The following is a 21,073-nucleotide window of genomic DNA, read 5'->3' on the forward strand; positions in this document are numbered from 1 at the left end:
AACAATATACTGAGGACTGACAAAGGTACCACTTGATTTGCTTGAATCAATAATAATGTACTACAGGATGTCAGAACAGAAGCTGAAAGGATCAGGTAAGGGAATATCAATTCACCAACACAGGGAACAGCTTTACTCAAGTTAAATGCAAGCTTTCCTTATCTGAAACACAGATAAGGATGGTGATTTTCTTATGGCCTGTGCAGTGCTGCGATTCAATAAGTATGAATCCTGGACTGCCTTGCCAAGCGAGTTGTGCCAGGTTCCCTCGGGTGTAACTGTTTTGGGTGGCCTTTGGCTGAACACTTCCTCCTTTGGGGTATGTTTGGTATGATGATGTTTTAATTCTGATGGCTGCCTTGTAATTGTTATTGTGGTCCTAGTTTCGCATGCTAATATTTCATTATTAGGTGCGATTGTTTTATATTACTTTTTTTTTTTTGAATCGTTGGCACTTTGAACTTCTAAAGAATTTAAGTAAAATAAATGAAATAGCTAGCCGTCTTCAAGTATTTAGCCTGAACACCTGAAAACAAAATGCACATACTTCACTTGCAAAAGCTCTCAGGAACCATCTCCAGACAGCACTCGCAGAGAAATTTGGGGAGCTGCTGCCAGTCTGTGCAGACAAAGGGTGGCTGAACTTTTTCAGCCTGAGAGCTTCACTGATGGTCAGCTACCTTTCTGAGAGCTGCATGATAGTGGTGGGTGTGGCCTAGGTATGTGTGTATACAAATATATTACAAATACACACACACCCAGCATTTCCAGCTCTCCCCACTCCAGTGCTGCCATGAGGGGTGGCTGAAAACTTTGCTTTTTACATATCATTTTGGGCAAAGTAAAAGGCAGCATTTCTTTTCACATCAGCACATCAGTGGGGCTTGGTCAGGAGTGGAGCAGGCATGCACAGCACACTGGGGCTGGGACATGTATCCCTTGAAGGGCTGGATATGGGGCAAAGTGGGTTCAAGTTGATTATTCTCAGAACACACTCCCCAGTACTGTCAGATACACCTGAACTGAAGCACAGGTGAAATGGTTTAGTCTTGGCTAAACAGTAACCATAGTCAAAAGCCAAACTAGACAGCACAGTATGCCCATGCTTCTCCCTTGCATTTTTGGGTGTTTTTTTTTGTTTGTTTTACTAAATAGCTTGGGAGGAGTGATCTGGCTTAGGACCATGAAAGGAATAATCCTGGTCCCTCTGCAACTACTATTTAATGAACAGAAATCAAGCACATAAGGGCCCATCATGTGCAAACCATGGCATCTAGTCTGTGCCTAAGCCCCTATTAAGCAATATTAACTTCCATGATGTTGAATGGAGGCACAGAAAGCATGTGATGTGAGCAAAACTGTGTTTCCAAACACAGACCCACCCTATTTAGATGGAAAGCTAGCATGGAGAGTGTGATTCAGAAGACCAAACAGACACATGATCATGGAGTGATGAATCCACCACTGCTACTCTCAAAGTCCATCCTTTGAATCGCTTTGCTCCAAAGTGGGCTTTGATACTGGAAGTAGGGCCAGCTGGGAAGAAAGCAATTGGAAGTGAGTGTGGGAGCTTCAAGGAAGGGTCAGCACTGTTATGCCTCTTCAATGCTTTGCATCTTACACTCCACAGCCAGATTTACATACAAATAGGACAGGCACACATTAAAATACATTTTTAACATTAGTCTATAAACCGGGCTCAACACTGAATAGACTGAATATGAATAAGACAAATACTTTGCACTGTACATAAGGTCAAAGGCCGCCAAGTCAGTTTGTTTTGAGCACCTTTTCTGCAAACAAATTCACAAATTTGGATTGCATGGGCTTCAGAGAGAAAACTTGTCTGGATTTCTCAGTTTTAATAAGTAAGAAGGAATAGAAGCACAAATGACTGAAACAGCTGTCTTTATTAAGCTTGTTACTACTCTCCTGAGAATGTTATGGCACTTTTCGCTTGCAGCAAAAACACAGCTCATTACTAGAATTACCTTTTTTCAAATATTGAAATAATTTTATACAGCATTAACATGGAAGCATGAGGACTACAAATGTTCTTCTCATATGTCTTTGCAACTTATATTTCTAATTCCTTAGGCAAACTCCCAACTGTGCAAGCTACTTCAGACATCTAAAACATAACACCAATTAGAGCAAAATATATACGTGCATCAGCAGAAGCATAGGCTGTTATGCATACAAAACAGCACAGATAAACATCAGTTGACAGTATTACCCATGGAACAGCCCCTCTAGTACTATATCACTGCACTGCTTCATCATGATGCTTCATGCATCTCACTCAGATTTCTCTTTTTTATAGTTAGCAAATATTAGCTAGACTGATTACAAGGCTGTGATTCCACATGGAGAAAAGCTTTTTGCTCTTCTGACTAAAAATAGAACAACATGAAATATGCGACATTGCAAAGAATACCAGGATACCTGAAGATAATGTCCAATTCCCTCATTTAAAATAAAATCTGAGGTGGGAGATGTAAGGCATTATTTGGTACTTTCTCCAGAAAGATTTTTTTGGGGGTGCATATACAAATTAATAGAAAATTACAATCATGAAGACTTGGGGAGACTGAATTTGGACAATGAGACCCCACCTGGCTCAAACTAAGTTACCAAAATCAGCAACAAAAGAAGAAAGTGCCCCCACACGCAGTTGGTCTGTCTTTGTGAAAATGATATACTGATGTTTTTTTAAAAAAAATCTTCCAAGTACTCCAATGCTTTGCGTCTTTGTCTATGTAAGTTTTGTATGTAATGGACCCAAGTGTTCAAAAGTATGTCTACAAAAAGTTAACATACCCACAATGGGAGCAAAAGGGAGCAGGTGGGAGTGGAAAATGGCTCTTTAAAGTTTCCTTGATCCAAGACAATGTTTTTGTTACCTCTGTGGGGATTTCTGCTTCTAGAAGTTTTGGGCTTTTGTGGATATATTTGTTAGCAAATAAAAAAAAAACCTGTGAAGATTCAAAGCAACAAGTAGTTTAAGGTAGCTCAAATCTTTTCCAGACAGGGCAAGAATTTCATTCTCTCTGTATGTACCTATAAATATATGTGGGTACAAGTGAACAAAAATGAATCACTTCCAAAGAAATAGGATTATGTCTGCTGCTCTGAAACTGAGTTATTTTCAGGTATGTGTGCTACTTCTTGAATAAGGCAGGTGCCTTGGTCTTATAAATATTTCTTGGGAAAGAAAAGGTTGATAATGAGCATCTTGGAATATACATGCTTATGAGCCTACAGCTTGGAAGCAGGCGCCCATGGGTTCTGTTTCATGATCTGTGTCTGAATGAGAACATGTGGGTGTCTTTCCCCTTTTCTGACTGGCGTCCTGTAACTAGTCATGATTACATTGTGCCACTAGGTGCAACTAGATGTAGCACCTTATGGCCAAACACAAGCATTAGCTCTCTTGGGGGGAACAAAATTAAATAAATCAAGGTTCATTTAGTCTCCAAAACAGCCAGACTACTCCATCATGGGATGCAGATTTAAGAAGCCCGTCTGAGCTTTGAGTGTGCAAACTTACCCTACGGACCATTGATTTCAACAGGGCTTTCCTACAAGAAAGCATGGTGATGGTCAAAATGAATGAGGATATTCATGCTAGAGAACATTTCTTGTAAGGCAACATTATCCATGCTAACATTAAAGCATGTTCAGTAAAACCAGATGTTTTAGCCTTTTACAGGGACAACAAAATTTAATAATGTGTGTGATCCTGTTAAAATGGGGAGGGAGTATAAGTCTTCTTCTTATTAACATGGAACATGAAGAAAAAAAGCAAACAAGTAAAATAGATGGCAGCCTCTAAAGTTCCTCTATTATCTGTTCTAGAAATGGAAATCTCACTGACGTTTTGAAAAAAGAACAATAATTGATGATTTAATAACAGAGTCTAAATTGTATTTTAACAATAGCAGAGAATAGTGATTATAAATAATTTAGCTGTCTATCTCAAGGGCTACAAACAGTGATGAGTTTCTTCTCTGTTGTCTGAGTTTTGTATTTATTCAGTTGGCCTGATGTTGTCTACCTTCTGCAATTAAACGTCCCAGTGAAGCCTCTAAGAGTTATGAGAGCACAAGGGAAAACAAACCGGCATGTTATCCACTAATTACAACGTTCAGCAATTTAAGGCTTGCCTCCCAGTAATTAGTGTAAATTACAGACTTACTATGGCCATAAAAACTCAAGTGGTCCAGCATGTACATTTTTTTGTGTTCGCTCACTTCCACAACTCATTCCCTTAGCAGAAGAAGGAATGTCACACAATGGACTATGGCTCCCACTGAAATCAAGTTAGTCACATGACTTACTTAGCTCCTGCTGATTTCAGTTGGTCTACTCTAAGTATGACTCAAGTCTGGAACCAAGCTTAGGTGTCAGTCACAAGGAATAAAGCAACATATTGTTCTATCTGCTGAAGTCTGATCTTATGCATGCTTACTGAGAAGTAAGTTCCACTGTGTTTAATGAGATTTAATTCCAGGTATGTATTCAGAGAACTGCAGCTGTAGAATCTACTTTAGACAAAAATCTATATAGGAGAATTAATGAAATGTAGATTTTTATCCTGATTATTATTATTTTGTATTTTTATCTCCTATATTTTCCCTCTTGCATTTTTCTATGTATGCATTGTGCTTGCAAATAATTTCAGTTTTCTTTTTGGCATCATGCAATATGCAGAAATTTCTGCTGATAACAATCTATAAAGTAAAAGAAGGCATACTGCTCACCTTGACCAGGTCTGTATAACCTGTTTCCTTTGCTGTCCACCATGGCTGAGCCTTTAAACCCTTGACATTGTAGAGAGAGCGCTGCCAGACAGATGCAAAGTGACCCCGCTGGTGCCCAAGTTCATACCACTTGTATGCCTAGAAGATTTTAATTTGTCAACAGCTCATTTACATTAGTTACACTTCAGCAGAAAAGGATAAATCAATAACAAATATCATATGCTAGCAAATTCCTCTGTGCATGCTAATGATGCTATCAGCCTGCTTAGTGATTGTTCCCCTATAGCATCATCACAAATAACGAACTGAGATGCAGTGATTTGGGAAAAGAGAACAGAGGTGGATACAAACAATTTAAGATCTTTTCCACGAAAACCTGCAGCACCAAAGAATTCAGGGGCACTCAAGCATACCCACCATCCACGTGGAATATGTATGTGCCTATAGAAATTCCTACTAGGATGCTGCTCCAGTTCTGCCCATCTTGTAATAAAACACAAAAAACAAAGACAGCTTCTCTACCAGCATACAGTGTTCTCTTGTCACCTCCTGTAAAAAAAAAAATCTATCTGCCTTCCATGGATAATATCTGCAGGGAAGCTACCAGTATTGGCAGTTAAGTGGTGAGACCATTTTGCAAAACCACACCCACAGTGGCCCACGAGAGTTGTGGGATGCCAGGGTCTGGCCTTGCAGCTGAATCTGATTCCTCATCCTTCCTTCAGTAAATAACCAGAAATTAATCAAAAAGTATATGCTGAAAGTTTTCTTTAAAATTTTGTCCCTAATGTCAATCCACAATCCTATAACCAGTAAGCTGCTCAACTACATCACAAAGAAAGGAACTCAATATACTGGACTCTAAAGACACAGAGGTACAGAGAAATAGGCTTTAAGCTGTCTTTGCAGCAATGCTGCTAGAATTTTTTTTTTTTAAAAAAGGCAATTAACTAAGCTTCTTCTCTGTAGCCATTTCTATGCACTTCCTTACAGAAGAAATGAGGTGGGGGAATCCTACTTAAACATCAGTAACTAGGAAGCAGTTTGGTGTGATCCAGCTAAGTGTATTCATAAATAAACGTAGCTTATATTGGATTTCACCCACTGCAATGCCATCTCAGACACCACTGCACTGGGAATTTCCCACTTCTTTATGCAGGGTGCCTCCAACCATTCAGCCTTTTTTTATGGTCCACGTAAAAAGCTTTAGGAATTTTGGCTGTGTGAATTAATGCAAAAACTGAATTGGATTTATACTCAGCTCTTGCTCCCTAGGTAGAGTCAGCTTCTTCTAATTGGTTTGACTAAGACCACAGCCCTATTTATTTCCAAGTCTTCCCTTGAACCCTTCTGTCTGCTTAACAACCTGCAATTTCATCATAGCCTCTGAAGACATTTGGAGTTTGGCTCTTTGCTGTGCTTCCTGCTTCAGGTTCCTGACCAATCTCACACTCTGGACACATTAGGGCCAAAGTCAACTCAGATCTTATTTGCCTTTTCAGATGAAACTCATTGAACCTCCATTAAACTCTACCTCTTTGTTTCCAACTCTCTGCATGGCATCACCCAAATGGAAATAAAAGCGCCCATCGTCAGTGCCTGGGTCTCCTGATTCTAGACCTTCCTAGAGGGATCAGAAAAGAATGTCAGTTATTCATTTTTGTGTTTTAAAAAAGCTTTTCAGTTCCACAGCTAACAAAATGTAGCAGTGTGGATAGCTGCTATTCAGGATTTGAGCCAGCTATGCCCTTTACTAGGAAACTCTATTCCATTTCCCCAGCTTTCAATTTTTCCATCATTCCATGTCCATCAAGTTGTTTTGAGTCTCCCCCACCATAAAGATTTCTTGTACTTCTGGAAACTTTAAGGATCCCCCAAGGCTGCTTATACATTAAATTGTACTGTCATTTGGGCTGCCTAAAGACCCACATGCAGACAGTAAGTCAATTACTACTATATAGTATACTTGTATTTATATAATTCTTTCTCAAAGATATATTATCTTAAAATTCCTATAATGTATTATAGTGTACACGCTTTCTGTTCCTTCAAAGGATGCATAATCAATTATCTATAACTCTCTTTTCCCCATGTCTTCTCTGCTATTGTGTGTCAACTCTACTATTTCTAATGGAGGTGGAGAGTGGCCATGGTGTGTTTCCCCCACAAATGTTCACATGATTATATGGACTTGTGAAAATGTCTCTACATGGGAACTTGCTTCAGAAGAACCATCTCAAACGTGGTTGTGTGAACTGGCTCTTAGAGGGCAGGGAGTAAGTTGCAGTGCTAAATAACTGACCTGAAGCCCCATGCTTGCATCCAGGGGATGGATCAACATAGTAGTGATAGCAGTAGTATTAGTAATAACAATAACCATCATCATCCTATACCACCATTCATCCAAGGATCACAGGGCCGTTTACAAAATAAAAACACAAAAATGTATACCATTTTTGAAACAAAAAACCCCAAGACTCCCCGCAGTTAAAAAGTCCATTGATTGTTTAATTAGCCAAAGGTTTGGTCGAAGAGGACTGTTTTTGCCTTGTGCCTAAAGATAAGTAGCAAAGGCACCTGGTGCCCTGGGGAAAGCATTTTGCAAGTGGGGAGAAAAGGCCCACTCTCGTGTTGCCACCTTCTGAACCTCTCATGGAGGAGGCACATGAAAAAGGGCCTCAGATGGTGATCACAGGATCTGGGTCAGTTCATATGGGGAAAGGAGGCTTTCACGACCCTCTAATATTAAATAGTACAATTTTGACCCTTTACATATAATTTCATCCATTTATTGTGCTTTCCAAAAGAAGGAGATCCTAATGTAAATATTACTTTTAAAAAGGGAATGCTTTCTGCAATCTTGTTCTCTGCCTTCAGGATGAAGCCATAATGCACTTTAGCAAAGCCGTCATTAGGAGCCAGGCTCAAAACCTGTGAAAAAGCAAAACAACAAATAATTAGGGCTTTACCTCTGCAGTGATTTTGAATTGTTTACAGAGACATAGTTATATATTAGTTCTTGGCTCAAAATAAGGATTTATTTCCATTAGTAGTCCACAAGCAGACCACTGGCTAAGGGTTTTGACTATGCATTATTGAGCATGTATGTCTAATTGGAATTGTCCCTGCCTTTTCTCTTGCCTGCAAGGTCATGCAGCAGACTTCTTGGACTAATTCAGCACAGTCATATAGGCTGGAATTACATATTGTGTGTCACATGGAGATGCTTCAAAATTGCATTAAAAAAATAATTTTTATTAGAGTTTGTGTTCCTTTTTCCAAACCAAATAATATTATTTATTATATTTTTTATCAAAATTAAAATGTTAATCTAAATAAAACCAAAAACCAAAAAGAAAAAGAAAAGAGAAAGAGAAAAGGAGATAGAGAAGGGATAAATTAGGAGACAGGAGAAGAGAAAGATGAAATAATGAAGGAAGGAAAGAAATAAGAAAATAAGGAACATACCCTGTGATGTGTTTTTATCAAGTCATGAGACTTCATGTCTCACTCCATATTATTGGCTCCCATTGCTAAAGGCAGGGAAACTCACAACTTGGTGATATCATGATATAGACTGAATCAGTCTTCCCCAATTTGGTGCCCCCCCCTTGATATTTTGGACTAGAACTCCCATCAGTCCCAGACAACATGGTCAATAGTCAAGGCGGATGGGAGTTGTAGTTAAAAAAAAAAATGTGGCGGGCACCTGCTGGGTTAAGTGAGCCTAAATGTTATGGAGCAGAGGGGGGAAACTCAAACAGGAGGGGAGCCATTTTTGGCAATACTTCCATGCTGCATGTAAGGTGCCGTTCCATCCTCAGCCATGGACAAGAAGCTGTGCTGATATTCATGGTACGGCCTTCATTTTTAAACAACATACCAAACATCAGCTTTGACATTTGCACAATGGATTTTTATGAAAAGAATGTTTAATTAGTACAGTGGTACCTCAGGTTACATATGCTTCAGGTTACAGACTCCGTTAACCCAGAAATAGTACCTCGGGTTAAGAACTTTGCTTCAAGATGAGAACAGAAATCGTGCGGCGGCGCAGCAGCAGCAGCAGGAGGCCCCATTAGCTAAAGTGGTGCTTCAGGTTAAGAACAGTTTAAGGTTAAGAACGGACCTCCGGAATGAATTAAGTACTTAACCTGAGGTACCACTGTACACAGAACTGTGGGAGCAGAGAAGGAAGGGAATTCTTCCTGCTACTGTGTCTCCTTCAGCCATTTAACTATAATTAATGCAGAGTTCAGGACTGACCTCAAAACACTCGTCTATCTGTGGCACAAATTGGGAGACAGAGCGTTTGCCTTCAAATTTCTTGAACTAGAGAAATCCCTTGAAGAAAGTTAAACCAAGATCTATTGCGCTTTGAAAACAAAAGCAGCTTTGATTTTTACAAAGCCTATATTTAATGTATTGTGTCTCAGTGCCAGACTACTAGATTCAAAGGGGAAATAGCTAATCGGAGAAAAATGAAATGCTATCCCTTTCTTGACACTGCCTTCAAGCTGTGATACAATGGAAGATCTTTAAAAAATTGTTCGCCAAGAATGGACAAGTTTCCCATCGGGTTGAATTCCAGCTATAGGAATAAAATTCTTTGATTCAAAGTTCACTGTTTAGGTTCATTGTGGCAGGGGAAATAGGAAAAAAGATTCAACATGACCAAACTGCTGAGAACAGCATTTAGGTCAACCATGAACACAGGGATTTCCTAAAAGTTATTCCTACTGCTGACCCACAACTTCTCATTCTAGTGCTACCCTTTTGCCAACAGAGGGGAAGTGAAGAGAGGGTGCAGGGATTTTCTGATTCTCGTTGGCCATCAGCAGACGGTGCTTCATGGGTCTTCAACCACATTGCAAGGCCTCTAGTCAGATTTCAAGACTCTATTCATAACAGGAGTGGAGAACCTGAGGTCCTCCCGAAGTTGTTGGGTGCCAAGTCCCATCAGCCCCAATCAGCATAGCAGAGAAAATGACAGGAATTGTAGTGAACAACATCCAAAGCACCACACATTCCTCATCCCTATTTTATAGGGTACAGAACTAGCTACATATAAACTTTATATTAAAACTTCAAATGAGTTATGATACTCTGACTGGGATACCTAACTTTGTTTCTTCATCAGTCCATTTCACATGTATTCTTTAACTTTTAAAATGTAGCATCTTTGAGCATTTTGTGAATGTGATATGCTTTTAAATTGATGTAAACTGCAGCTGGCTGGAATTATGTAAGTGACTGCTTCAGGAAGCAATGCCCTCACTTTCAATGTGGTTCAGTTGCCTTCAGTGGCATTATCATACAGTCAGATTTGAATGTCTACCAATAATAATAATAATAATAATAATAATAATAATAATTATTATTATTATTATTATTATTATTATTTATAACCCGCCCATCTGGCTGAGTTTCCCCAGCCACTCTGGGCGGCTCCCAATCGAGTGTTAAAAAAAATACAACATTAAATATTAAAAACTTCCCTAAACAGGGCTGCCTTCAGATGTCTTTTAAAGATAGGCGCCGCTACCGAGAAGGCCCTCTGTCTGGTTCCCTGTAACCTCACTTCTTGCAATGAGGGAACCGCCAGAAGGCCCTCAGCACTGGATCTCAGTGTCCGGGTAGAACGATGGGGATGGAGACGCTCCTTCAGGTATACAGGACCGAGGCCGTTTAGGGCTTTAAAGGTCAGCACCAACACTTTGAATTGTGCTCGGAAACATACTGGGAGCCAATGCAGATCTCTCAAGACCGGTGTTATGTGGTCCCGGTGGCCACTCCCAGTCACCAGTGTAGCTGCCACATTCTGGATTAATTGCAGTTTCCGGGTCACCTTCAAAGGTAGCCCCACGTAGAGCGCATTGCAGTAGACCAAGCAGGACCTAGAGTCATGGTACAATCCTGTTCACATGCTTTTTAGTAGGCCAAGTTTTCTCATGTGAAGGAATGAAGAATTAGAAGAGGAAAAGGCAAGTATCTTGGAGTTTGAACAAGAAGCTACACAACAGGGAAACCACACATAGTCTATGCACACTTTAGTGCAACCGTAAGAGGAAACATTTGCAGTGTTTGTTTGTTTGTTTTTTTTAAAATAATTTTTATTAACTGGCCAATCACATCAAATTAAATCACATCACATAAATTCCAAATTACAAAGCCAAATTTTTAAATTTTGTTGGGGGAACCCATACTTCAAGATCCAAAGGGGGATTCAGATCATCTTCTTATTACTGCGTTAATGTCCAAATCAGTCCCAATCAGTCCAAACAAAATTCATAATTCTATTCAGTCTTATCTTGGTGTTTCCACATCATATCTTGTTCATATAATTTCTATTTTTCCTTTACGATCTCTTCTGTTAGTCTCCTTAAGCCGATAAGCAAAATAATAATCCTGTGTGGATTTCCCTTTCCTCCACTAAGTCCAGATGGTTTCAATATATCTCCTTCGTAGATAACATCGCTCTTTCCATCATAAATTTGGCATTTGTCGCTCTTAAGTCCCACCGAGACGTATGTAAACAACTCTATTTCTCTCTTTCTCCTCCCAGACCCAAGAGCTCCAACAATGCCTCCCAAAATGGCGACGGCATTTTTAACTGCGTCATTCCAAAACTCTTAGCTTTCCAGCTTCATCTTGAAACATTGCTTTGGTTTGAAAGTTTATCTCCACACAGCCTTAAATCCACAGCTTAGTTCCTGACTCATTTGGGGAGGGGATTCTTGTTAAATCACATAATTAAGGAAGGCAGGTTTTCCCCCCCCTCCCCCCTCAAGTCATACCGTATCTTGACGTATCTTCTCATATTTTATTCTTGTCTTGTTATCAGAGATCTCTTCTGTCAGCAGTCTTTACTCCCCTTTTTCCTTGAAGCATGTGCAATTTATCTCGTCCAAATTGTTTCTTTTGAAGATGCTTGCAACTAGCAGCGCGAATCAGGGACGGCGTCCAGGAGTGCCGAAATCCCACAGGAGGGCTTTGTGCCTAGTGCCCCCACCCCCACAAATTCGGGGGTGGTATAGGGCACAGCAGGCAAGGGCCGCCCCCCCACAATCCTGGGGGGGGGGTTAAGGAGGCTAATTACCCCCATCATAGCCTCCAAATTACCTCGTGTGGGTCGGAGAGATGTTATTGTCAGCCATCTTCCGATGCGCCTTCTAGTGGCCCCCAACATTTGCAGTGTTTGGACGGGTCAAAATGAGGGTACCATGGCCTAAAAGGCAGGGGTGGCTACCCTTTTTCAGATGAAGGGCTACCCTGATAGTCAACTAATCCAAGGACTGCCTGCCTGTGGTAGGTGTTGCCAACACCTATCATACTCGCACCACATACAAAACACACACTCATCCTCACCACAGGGCTTTGAAATTCCATCACTAGGCCGGGCAGAGAAGTTTAAACCTCTCTCCTCAGCTCATCCCTGACATGGGCTGATTTGTCCATCACAGTGTTGGGCTGCATGAAGAGGTTTTCCTCTCAGCCCAGGACTGTGATGTACAGATTCTGCCACTGTTCAGGCCCAACCAGCACAATGGAAAAGAAAGCCCCCATCTGCATAATTTGCAAAGTCATACTCCCTCTTGCTGGGAATCGTTACTATAAGGAAACAGCACAGAATGCTCCTTCCTGGTTCCTTTCTGGTAAGACCACCCAGCAATGGAGCCTTTGCAGAGGGAGATGTGTCTGATTTTGCTGTGGGCTGGTAGGGCTGCTGCAATCACCTTTCAGCCCACTGGTTCACCACCTATGCTATAAAGAGGCAGATGCATACTTTTATTGTTTTCAGAATTGTAATGTTCTTAAGCCTTGATCAACCTGTGGTACTTTAAAAAAAAGTTTACATATTCTTAATAGAAGCTCACCTCCTCATAAACCCTCTTGGCATTGCTGTTGTCGCCAATCAAAAGGTAACCCACTCCTAGATTGTTCTTGAATGAAGTATCATTAGGAAACAGGCTAACAAGTTTTTGCAGTGTAACCAAGGAGCCTCTCATGCGACCTAATTGAATTGGACAAAAAACAACAACTTGGTTACAAGTAGGAGTAGTCTGGGATATAGCAGGGGAGGTAGCCAATCCAATGCCTTCCAGATATGGTTGGACTCCCATCATCTCTGCCTATTGGCCATCCTGACTGAGGTTGATGGGAGTCCCACAACATCTGGAGAGCATCATGTTGCTCATGCCTGCAATACAGTATGTTCAGCTGTTAAATGGGCTCAAGTGATTAAATATATAAAAAGTGAACATTACTAAAGACCGATAACACAAAATGTAAAAATATATGAATATTTTTCTCACAGATGTCTTTTACTACTAATTTTAACAGATATGCCTTAGGAAAGCAAGCTGGTGGATTGTATCAGTCAGTCTTATGGAGACCTCTTGTGGACAACTGTGGCATTCCTCATATCACAGCTTTCATTGCACAGTGGTAATAAGGGGGTTCACAGCGTGGATAGATATGCCAGCAATTAATCTCCAGTTCTTTAAAGTGCACGTTTAAAGCTGCTGCTATTTTTCAACTACATTAATTAAGGGTATAAATAAACTGCAATTAATTCAAGTGTGTGTGTGTGGGGGGAATGTTCAGACTTCCTGGCTCACAGGAAGACAGTTGCTCACAATATTTGCTTAACATTTGTCCTTTCCATGAATCTGGGAGACACCTGTTTCTATCTACTTCTGTTCATTTCAAGTCATGCCTGTGATTTAATGCCACTGGAAAGAGACCAACAGTTTAAAACACAAACGCAGTGATGTACACAGGTTTTTTGGGGGGTTTGTACAAGCATATCTGTGGTCTGTACAATATGATTTGACTCTGTGAAGCTGTATACAGTGGTACCTTGGGTTACATATGCTTCAGGTTACAGACTCCGCTAACCCAGAAATAGTGCTTCAGGTTAAGAACTTTGCTTCAGGATGAGAACAGAAATCGTGCTCTGGCGGCGCAGCAGCAGTGGGAGGTCCCATTAGCTAAAGTGGTGCTTCAGGTTAAGAACAGTTTCAGGTTAAGAACAGACCTCCGGAACGAATTAAGTACTTAACCCGAGGTACCACTGTACAGGCAACACAGCTGTATACTGTTGAATATGCATTATCAAATACTGGCAAAAAAAACCCACCCCTATCAGGATATTAAAACCAAGTATCAATGTCAAATCCAGATAGAAATCATTTGGAAGAATATTACAGCAACTGAGCAGTATCTGTAGAAAAAATGATGTTAAAATTCACAAGGAGGATTTTTTGAGACCAAATAGGTTTCAGTTGCAGTAAACAAAACTAGTCTCCTTCAAAATCTTCTTGGCATTATATGATATACATCTCTAGTGTGTGCTTACCCTTTAAGCTACATTGCACAAACAGTTCTTTTGTTGTTTATCGTTCATGTAACTTTACAAACATATGCTATATGTATCATCCATTTAATACAACAACAAAGTCTTTAAAACCCCCTGGGCATTTTTGAACATTTGACCTGCAGTAAGTACAGATTTAAGATCCTTACCAAGAAATTGTTGCCGATCTGCTCTTCTTTTCAATGTGAGTTTTACCAGATCATCAGGGACATTTGGTAGACTAGCAACTTCACCATAGGTACTGATGGATCGCTGTAGTATTTCATTGCTTCTCGCTTTCTCTGCCAAGTCATCCTCACTCTGTGTGTGACCATAAATCATTCATCAGTGCCCAAGTCACCACTTAACTTTTTGTTTGTTAAAAACATGTTTTTACTCAATTGGTAGTTGTTTGAGATTGGTAAATGTCATTGGAAAAAAAGATGAACTGCTTTCATTTTAAAGAAAAAGAAGAAGAATAATTCCTGATTGTACAAATGGACCTTAAAGCATTTTGGTGGCTACATACACCAAAATGTACAGCAAGGAAAATGGGGAAAAAGGTATTTTAATAGCTGGCAAACAGCCTCTACATAGCCAACCACAACACTGACTTGAAAAAATAAACAGGTATTTTGTTTCCGTGCTCATCTTTTGAAATGCCTGCAGCTTTGTTTTGTTTTATTCTGGAATTCAGTCACCAAATCACGAGTATTTGTTCAAAGGTAGTATAAATCTGTTTTCATTTCAGAATGACTTTACTGGATGGAAAGTTGTAATAGAAAGTTGTTTTAACAAAGGGTTAATATGGTGAATTTTGCTGGCTTTGGTTTATTTATTTATTTTAAGATGGCTGTCAATTGAAGAACTGACACAGTTAAGACCTCCATATTTCCATCGTGTAATGTCAAGCAAGCTGATTATAGTGTTGCGCAAGTTATTTTAAGGCTACAAAATATGGGCTATAAGCACAAATCACTGGGAATGTCATTGCTTAATTGTATGTAACACAAGAAGCTGAAAGGAAGTGTCACCTGCTCCCTTCTTTCAGAAGAAATTGGCAGTTACAGGAGCATGGAAAAAACAACAACCAGTGCTAGGATTAAGGAACATTCAGTAAACCACCTGCAAGTTTCACAGCTCTGGGGGAAATGTCCTGGCCTCACTGAATAAGAGCTGCCTTTTGCAAGATCATTCACATTTCCCATTGTGTTCATCCTGGAGATGACTGGATTTTATAGTCTAGGACAAATAGAGACATACACAACTAGACAATTTGTCTTTCCATACGTTGCTTGCTCATTCTTTACCTGCGCTTTTCCATATCTTGCCCGTGGGCTTTGCGGATACTTGTTGACTAACGCTTCAAATGCCTTCAAAGCTTCCTCAGCTTTTCCCTAAAGAAAACCATTGTTATCTGAAGTAATTTGCAAAATATCACGTGTAGGGAAAATATTAACATTCATTATTATTTACATTTCCGATAAAAGTGCTGAGAAGTCACCAGCTAACAAAGCGCCTAAAAATAATTTAGTCATTTATAAAACATTTTTTGTGGGAAAAGGAAGTAGTCACACAACACTTATAGTGACAGCTAGGGAAGTTATCTGTTATAGTTTGGTAATGTATAATACACCTTTTAAATAAACACAGTGTGTGAGGTTGGGATTGTTGTTGCTTAAATAAAAATAAAATATTAAGATTATGAAATGATTGTGGAAGGGAATGGCAGGGGAATCTAAAATATCAGCACTAGAGTGGGTTGATGACCACAGGCAGTGGATTTTGACTGTCATGGAAAAGCAACAAGTTATTATATTTTTGTACCCAGGGAGAAGTGCTTGTGGGATTTTATGTCTTAGATGCTAAAATAAACCAGCTAGGTTTGGGCTCAGGGTGGGGGAGGGGAGGAGAGAGGAGACAGAAGAGAGGGAGAGGGAGAGGGAGAGGGAGAGGGAGAGGGAGAGAGAGAGAGAGAGAGAGAAGGTGGTATTTACTGCTCTTCCTCAGGGAGGGAAACATCTGGGGCCATCCCTGAAATTTCCCTTTTTGTTATGAAATGGCTTAAAGTGAACATCTTGAGGGGGGGGAATGAAAGCACATTGGGGGCTTTTAAAACACATAAGGAAAAATTGATTGAATGTGATGGGTGGTATTCAACTGAGTTTTACTCAGAGTAATCCTGCTGAAATTAAATACACAATTTAAGGCATCAGAATGAAATTATTTAGGTACCTTCTTACGGGCTATTTCACAGCTCTGAAATCCTTGAAAGCATCAGTTATGAAGAGGTATGCAAATGTGAGAAAAATATATAGATTTTAAAACTCAAGGCTGCCATCACATCTGGAAGAACTGCAAGTTTTACTTTACTTGGGCAGGCCTACTTCCCAGGTTCAGTTGCATAAAATGTCATAGGAAGCTACCATACACTGAATCAGACCATTATTCCACCAAGCTCAGTTTTGTCTACACTGATGGCAGTTCTCCAGGATTTCAGACAAGTCTTCCTAGCCTTACCCGGAGTTGCTGAGGACTGAACCTGGGACCTTCTGCATTCAACGCAGATGCTCTACCACTGAGCTACAGTCTATACATTTTAAAAGTACTGAATTGCTGTCTTTGTCCATCCACCCCTTACAATAGACATAAGCCTATATTGTGATCCACTAGCATTGCCAATAGATGGGTTCACAACCATTTGTAGTGTTTATCAGCGCCTTCTGAGGCTCTCTATGCCTAGAATTTTATGCATGGTGCTACAGCCCATCTTTATGTTCTCTCCAGCAACAGCCAATTTAAGCTCAGTCAAATTTCATCGTTACCTTTTTACGCAGCTTCTCTGCAGCGTCGAGTTCAGCTTTAATCTGTTTATCAAATTTATTGAGCAATTTTTGTTTCTTTTTCTTCACTAGAAAAAAAAGAGATTAAAAAGAAATACAGCATTTCTTCCCAGAATTCAGAATTGACTATTTATGAATTTCTTTAACACCTTAATGCATGCTGAAGAATCTCTAACAATAAGGAGCAAAACTGTAGTGTTTTTGTATTTACGCAGTTACAATAATACTGTGACCAGTCCAAACTGGTGTGTGTGTGTGTGTGTGTGTGTGTAATTGAATTTCCAAAAATAAAGGGGGGGGGAGAGAAAAAAGAATGAAAAGAAGAAAAAAACACAAGAGAAAGATAAACTTACATCAAAAAATCTTACAATTCCACATATTGAGATTACCCTCTTGACTTCCCCCCATCCCAACCATGGGTCCTCTTAATTATATTTTAACTGCATATTGACATTTCTCCAATTATTCTGTCTTCCTAAGTTATCCATACTCTCTATTCCATTTAGTGTATTTAGAATCCTGCTAATGTTTTGACCCGTTTGCATTACTTTTGTATATACATTATAAACATTTCCCATTCTTTTTTAAATTTCTTGTCTTCCAGTCCAAATTGTTAAGAATGCAAGAACATAGTTAGAGCCTACTGACTCAGGACAATGGTCCATGTAGTTGGCATTCTGCTTTCTTAGTGGCCAACCAGATGCTGGTGGGAAACCAGCAAACAAGATCTGGGCACAAGAGCCATCTCCCCTCCTGTGGTTTTTGGTAACTGGTATTACTGCCTCCAACTGTGGAAACAGAATAGAGCCAGCATGGCTAGTAGTCATTGATAGCTTTCTCCTCCATGAATTTGCCTAAAGCCATCTAAGTTGGTGGCTATCGCCTGCTTCCTGCAAGTTGCAGTAGCATCTGGCCAGCACCCAAAAAGGCAATGGTGCCCTCATCGCAGCCCGGAGTAGTTACAAACTATCTGAAAGATCACAACTGTCTCTGAAGCCATTGCTAGTCACTGAGCTATTCAAAGTCATTCAGCCACTGGGTTTGTCAGCAACTCCATTCCCTGCAGGAGGGAGGGATAACAGGATAGTAGGATTAAGGATCAATTAACAAAGAACCTCTATACCTGATTTTAAAGCAGGAATTGGGAACCTTGGGAACCCACCCTCACAGATGCTGTTAGATTCCAACTCTCACCACCTTCATCCAGCATGGCCAATGGTCAGGAATGACAGGAGTTGCAGTCCAACAACATCTGGAGCACAATGGGTTCCTTATCCCTGTTTTAAAGGATTTGGCTAAATATATGAACATCATTGGCTTATGGTTATTACCACAATATGACAAATGATCAGCATAAGGAACAAATGTGCAGAACAGGCCATTAGAATCATTTGATCTTATTTTCCAAGACTTGGAAGGCATGCTTTCATGGACTCTTCCCAAGAACACCTGTATGCTTCAGGATACTGTGTCAGCAATCTACCATATGGGATCATGTTCCTGAACTATCCAAGGAAAAGCCCCTGCTTCTGCTAGTGCTGTATAATAGGGACACAAAATGTAGCAAAATGTAGCAAGGACACCTCTGTATAATGTGAGTGGTCATTATGATGTTGGAAGGTGTTCAGTAGGGCCAGTTCTGGGGTGACTTCTAATACGTGTTTAGTTATTTTGCATATCTTTTGTAGGACTGCTGTCCAGAAGGGTTGGATTTTAGGGCATTCCCACCACATGTGGAGTCATGTGCCTGTGGAGGTGCAGCCTCTCCAACATCTTGGTGAGGTTCCTGGGCGTATCAGCACCAGTTTCCATGGTGTTAAGTACCACCTGTAGGTGAGTTTCAGGGTGAAACCTTCTTTGGGCTGAGGTGAGTTTCAGGGTGAGTTTCAGGGTGAAACCTTCTTTGGGCTGATATGGACTTAAAGGGAGGTTTAGACCACATTCTAGTCCAATGTCATCCTCCCGTTGTTATTTGATTGCGTCAAGGGGGTTTGTGGGATTTTGGAGCAGTATTTTGTATATTGTGGATACCACCCCTTTGCTGTGTCCCTCAGCTGTCAGGAGAAGGTTTTTGAAGGTGGTCAAGGGCCTAGCGGCTGCTGATTTGAATTAAACACAATGCTTTGGGTCCTAACTTAAGGAAGATGGTGATTATGTCACTTGCTACTCAAAGGTCTCCAAGCAGTCTCCAATACAAACTCCCAAAACTTGAGCAATAGAATAATTGAACATTTTCTCTATTCCATGCACCAATGCAAAAACTAAGCGTTCACATTATCTTACCTTTTTCTTTTTGCTGAGTTTCTTTTTCACTTTGTCCTGGAATATGTAAAAAAAGAAAGAAAAACATTTTGTATCATCACCACAGTGCTATTTTTAAAATGCATACAACTGGAATAATACCCACAAAATAATGGGTATATCTTCATTTTGCAATATTGTCAGGTTTTTAAATCTATCAATGTCCAAATATAATATTATATAGTTATTATGTGCAGAGAGTAAAGAATAATTGTTTTGGTTGTGCCGGAAAAGGTAAGGACTAAAGTTCATACCTATTGCATTCTCAATTCACTTCATTCAAATGAATGAAAGTTTTTGCCTGCATAGACTCTTAACTTAATAAACCAATTACATTTTTCATCTTCCTGCATCTTCTCTCTTGAATATACTGGTAGTTTATGTATAGAAGTTTCAGACTTCTATATATAGACAACAGTGTGGTGGTGGTTTAATTCAGTTTACCAAACATTTCAGCTCCCTTTACACTATGCCTTGCACCTGGTTTATGCATGCCAACCTTCTCCAGCCTTATACCTTCCTAGGTGTCTTGAACTACAATTAACCGTATGGCCAATGGTCCAAGATGGAGGTTGTGCTCCCAATATGGAAGGCGGGTATCAGGTTGGGGAAGACTGCTAGGTGCCAGTCCCCTCCACCACAATGTGATTGCTTCTGGTAGGATGTTGGGCAATTGATGTGCTCAATACTTGGTCAAGTTCATGTGCAGTCTCCAACTGTATGAACTGCCATGATCTGAGCTATCATGTGTGATTTGAGCATATCATATGTGATTTGAGCTATCATATGTGATTTGAGCGGGAACTCCCTTCCTGATGCTAATAATAGCTTCTATGGAGTGATTTTCTTCAGAACCATAGTGAGGATTAAACTCCAGCACCGTATCCATTGCAGTTCAAATCCTGAACAAGTGGTCCTAAAAGTTGTTATTTAGAGTTTTTAAAATATATGTGCAAAATTAAGGTCAGCTGTATCTTACAGTACTCCAACCCTGTCAGGACTCAATAGCCTTTTTATGTTCAAGACAAATATGTAATGTGTTATTTCCTAACTACCTTTAGCCTATTAATTAATTCACATTATATGGCATGTGTGACAAACGAATCTTAGTCCCATCCCCCACCCCCACCCCACCCCCATACATTTCGAGATTTTGCCTCTTTTTTGCTTTGAGTTTTAGTGCTAACCACTTTTCAGTTCCATTGTAACATCTAACATCCTGTGAAGCAAATTCAGGAGGTTAGTCACATTCATCTGCTGCAGTAAAAACAGAGAGCCTTGTGGTACCTTAAAAACTAACATATTTACTATGTCATAATATAGATTTTAGTCTTTAAGATGCCAAAAGACTCTGTGTTGCTCATGTGAAGTAAGTTCCTCTGGTTATGTTAAATTATCTGTCTCAATTCTATCCATAGTATAACACAGGGATGTGGTGGAAGCAATATAACCAGCACCATGGTGCCTTAAAAGACTTCATGATGGCCCATGAATCAACTCTAGTTCTCCTCTCCTCCTGGCTCTCTACAGTGGTACCTCGGGTTAAGTACTTAATTCGTTCCGGAGGGCTGTTCTTAACCTGAAACTGTTCTTAACCCGAAGCACCACTTTAGCTAATGGGGCCTCCCGCTGCCACCATGCTGCCAGAGCGCAATTTCTGTTCTCATCCTGAAGCAAAGTTCTTAACCTGAGATACTATTTCTGGGTTAGCAGAGTCTGTAACCTGAAACGTATGTAACCTGAAGTGCATGTAACCCGAGGTACCACTGTATAAGCCTCCCAATCACTAAAGCATTTAGGAACATCTA

General features: G+C 40.1%; 1 protein-coding gene across 5 annotated transcripts in view; it reads right to left on the reverse strand.

The window, feature by feature from the left end:
• Positions 1 to 21,073, reverse strand: part of ASPH (aspartate beta-hydroxylase) — an 88,252-nt gene that overhangs the window by 11,131 nt on the left and 56,048 nt on the right. For 4 of the 5 annotated variants that reach the window (XM_083623264.1, XM_083623256.1, XM_083623265.1 and 1 more), the window contains 8 exons: positions 19,248 to 19,283; positions 16,947 to 17,032; positions 15,432 to 15,518; positions 14,292 to 14,442; positions 12,641 to 12,777; positions 7,596 to 7,694; positions 6,298 to 6,387; positions 4,764 to 4,901 (listed from right to left, as the gene is read on the reverse strand). In XM_083623264.1, coding sequence (XP_083479390.1) covers positions 4,764 to 4,901; positions 6,298 to 6,387; positions 7,596 to 7,694; positions 12,641 to 12,777; positions 14,292 to 14,442; positions 15,432 to 15,518; positions 16,947 to 17,032; positions 19,248 to 19,283 — 824 coding nt within the window. Of the gene's footprint in view, positions 1 to 1,891; positions 4,088 to 4,763; positions 4,902 to 6,297; positions 6,388 to 7,595; positions 7,695 to 12,640; positions 12,778 to 14,291; positions 14,443 to 15,431; positions 15,519 to 16,946; positions 17,033 to 19,247; positions 19,284 to 21,073 lie in introns of those variants that run through there. The other variant, XM_083623266.1, reaches the window with a different exon arrangement.

This window comes from Podarcis filfolensis (genome assembly GCF_964270895.1).
Source record: "Podarcis filfolensis genome assembly, chromosome: 7".
Lineage (NCBI taxonomy): Eukaryota > Metazoa > Chordata > Lepidosauria > Squamata > Lacertidae > Podarcis > Podarcis filfolensis.